Raw genomic sequence first — 1,302 nt, 5'->3', positions numbered from 1 at the left:
AAATCTGGGCTCTGGAGAAGAGTGTCCGAGACCCCCGGCACCCCAACCCTCACTCAGACTGGGAACAGGCCGGTCACAGCGGTCCTTTGCAGGGCTGAGGCCTGCAGGGCCTTGTCCCCACACCTCCTGGGGGAAGAGGGGTCCTTGGCTTCCAGCCACCCTCCCCACCAGCTCGCACCCAGGATCCATCGACTGGCCTTCCAGTGCTCAGAGGTGGGTGGCCAGACACGGCTCCTCCCTGGGGAGTCCAGTTCCAGACAAGAGCTTGCCCCACTTTTGGCCACTCTGGCCCCATCCACCCTGATCCTGATGCCCCTGGCCGCTCCCCACCCAACTTGAGCAGAGGTGGGGACCATCCCCCCCAGGAGGCCAGCTCTCCTGTGTCCTCCCGCTCCCTCATGGACACTCTCTGGTCACAAGCCCTGGTGTGGTGAGTGGCTGCTAAGGACCCAGGGGAGTGTGAGGCCATTTCCCAGCCCTAACCCTAACTCCCACACTTGGACCCCCTCCCTTTCTGAGGGAGCTGCCATCCAACTTCCCCTTCCCTGCAGACAGTCTGTTTCCTCCACCCTGGGACTTGCCTCCAGTGCTCAAAACCCCCCACTAGGATGAAGCTGTTGGAGAGGGTCGCACATGACTTCTTTCTGCGACATGCTCCCCACCAGCAAGGCCACACTTTCACATTTTCAGCCCTGAACCAGCCACACCAAGGCCCATCCACACCCCACCAAGAGAGCCCTCGAGTTACCAGAATCTCACAGGAATGCCAACTTTTCATCCAAAGAGGAAGTTGGAAGACAAGCATGTGTCACAGAAAGACACTTTAATACCAAAGATGCGGGAAGGCCCCCCATCCCAGACTCAAGGCGAGGCTTTAAATAGCGTGCAGGAAGCTTGGGGGTGACGACTGTCCTTCCTGCCCCTGGATCAGCCCACATCGTCCCACGCCCACCCCTGGCCACCACTCCAGACCCACACACAACCTCCCAAAGAAAGCGGCCTCCCACACTGGCTGACCGCGGAGCCCCCGTGGACCACTGCTTCCTGCCCATCCAGGCCCTGCTGTGCACAGAGCTCTGGTTGGTGGTGCGTCGGCCTCCTTTGACCCTCCTGACCTTTCCTGCCTCCTCACCGTCTGTCCCAGCCAGGGCTGACCTGATCCTGAGAGAGAACCAGGGAGCTTTGATGGGGGGGAGGATGGAGCTGGCAGGACTCCATGCCAGGCTGTGCTGTGCCCAGAGGCCGCCAGCATTGGAGTCCACCGTGGGCAGCGATGCCACCCTGCCAGGCGGCCCTCCCCCA

At 61.6% G+C, this 1,302-nt stretch overlaps 1 protein-coding gene across 1 annotated transcript in view; it reads left to right on the top strand.

Moving 5' to 3' along the window:
• The first annotated feature begins 887 nt into the window (after positions 1-887).
• The window catches only part of LOC104988079 (collagen alpha-1(III) chain-like), a 1,987-nt gene continuing 1,572 nt past the window's right edge, over positions 888-1,302 (top strand). Inside the window, exon 1 of the mRNA XM_010839252.1 lies at positions 888-1,302. Within this exon, the coding sequence (XP_010837554.1) occupies positions 1,186-1,302 (117 nt within the window). The 5' untranslated portion in view covers positions 888-1,185.

This window comes from Bison bison, unplaced genomic scaffold (genome assembly GCF_000754665.1).
Source record: "Bison bison bison isolate TAMUID 2011002044 unplaced genomic scaffold, Bison_UMD1.0 scf7180017846325, whole genome shotgun sequence".
In the NCBI taxonomy this organism is placed as follows: Eukaryota; Metazoa; Chordata; class Mammalia; order Artiodactyla; family Bovidae; genus Bison; species Bison bison.
The sequence above is the reverse complement of the archived record's forward strand: the minus strand, read 5'-3'. Positions and strand labels throughout refer to the sequence as shown.